At 42.2% G+C, this 1,100-nt stretch overlaps 1 protein-coding gene across 1 annotated transcript; it reads right to left on the reverse strand.

Moving 5' to 3' along the window:
• Window positions 1–334: 334 nt before the first annotated feature.
• LOC110034922 (uncharacterized mitochondrial protein AtMg00860-like) lies at window positions 335–775 on the reverse strand. Its single transcript, XM_020739160.1, has one exon. The coding sequence runs from the start codon at window positions 773–775 to the stop codon at window positions 335–337; it is 441 nt and encodes a 146-aa protein (XP_020594819.1).
• Window positions 776–1,100: the final 325 nt, after the last annotated feature.

Raw genomic sequence — 1,100 nt, forward strand, 5'->3', positions numbered from 1 at the left:
CAATGACCTCTCTTAGTAAACACCGAGGAATGCACAACTGACTGTGATGGAACAAGTATCCATCTGTTCGGTAATACTCCCCTATTGGCTTCTCCTGACATTGCTCCAAGACGTTTCTGAAATTCTCATCCGCTTCATATAGATCCCTTATGACCTTGAAGCCTGCAACTCGGGTCTGCATGGATGTGATCAATAAATGTCGACAACTCAGTGCAACTGTTACACGGTTCTGGCTTCCCGCCTTATCTTTAAGCACTGAAATGAGACTAGAAATTTTACTTAGATGGTGTGTCAGCCTTTTAGTTTGCTCTGGCTATTGAGGAATTTCAGGGCCTCATGATCTGTAAATAGTGTGAACTCGTTCTTTAATAGGTAATGACCGCAGTGCTCCGATGGCGTAGAATTCTTTGTCATAAGTCAAGTATTTCCTTCTAGACTCATTCAACTTTTCATTGAAGAAGGCGATGGGATGTCGTCTCTGGTTCAATATTGCTCCTATTCCTACCCTGAAGGCATCACATTCAACCTCGAAAAGTTGGTTGAAGTCTGGTAATGCTAGCTCGGGAGCCCAACTCAGTGTGTCAAAGCTGTCATGTGCTGCTGCCGTCCAAGCAAACTCCTTCACTTTTAAAAGTTCAGTTAAAGTGGAGGTGATGGTGCGTAAGTTCCTAATTAATCTCCGGTAGAATGATACTATCCCAAAAAATGGTCTTAGCTCAGTGAATGACTGTGTTGTAGTCCAACTGATAATGATCTTTATCTTTGTAGGATCCATCTGAACGCGTGCACTAGATACAATGTAACCCAACGAACAAACCTATAAGCTGTGGCATTTTAGAAACAAATCCTGGAGATACTGTGGTGGGAGCTATTTCTTATGCATTGCCTTTTTCATCTTCTCCTACTTAGTTATCTTCTCACGGCCTTCTCCTTTCCTCGGCCTTTGTAGGTTTTCCCACCATAAGACGACATTCTTCTTTAGTTTAATGACTAACTATTTTGACCGTTTGTCCTCTGATACGTCTTTGTACTCGAAAATCCATTCGACTGATTGTAGTCAGTCAATAAACGCATCTGGGTCCATGCTTCCCTCAAATTCT

The sequence above is a fragment of the Phalaenopsis equestris genome, unplaced genomic scaffold (assembly GCF_001263595.1).
Source record: "Phalaenopsis equestris unplaced genomic scaffold, ASM126359v1 Scaffold194664, whole genome shotgun sequence".
NCBI classification, from domain to species: Eukaryota; Viridiplantae; Streptophyta; class Magnoliopsida; order Asparagales; family Orchidaceae; genus Phalaenopsis; species Phalaenopsis equestris.

Bases quoted from the DNA above. Each gene is read 5' to 3' on its own strand.
- LOC110034922 (XM_020739160.1), bottom strand. From the start codon at position 775: ATGGATCCTACAAAGATAAAGATCATTATCAGTTGGACTACAACACAG.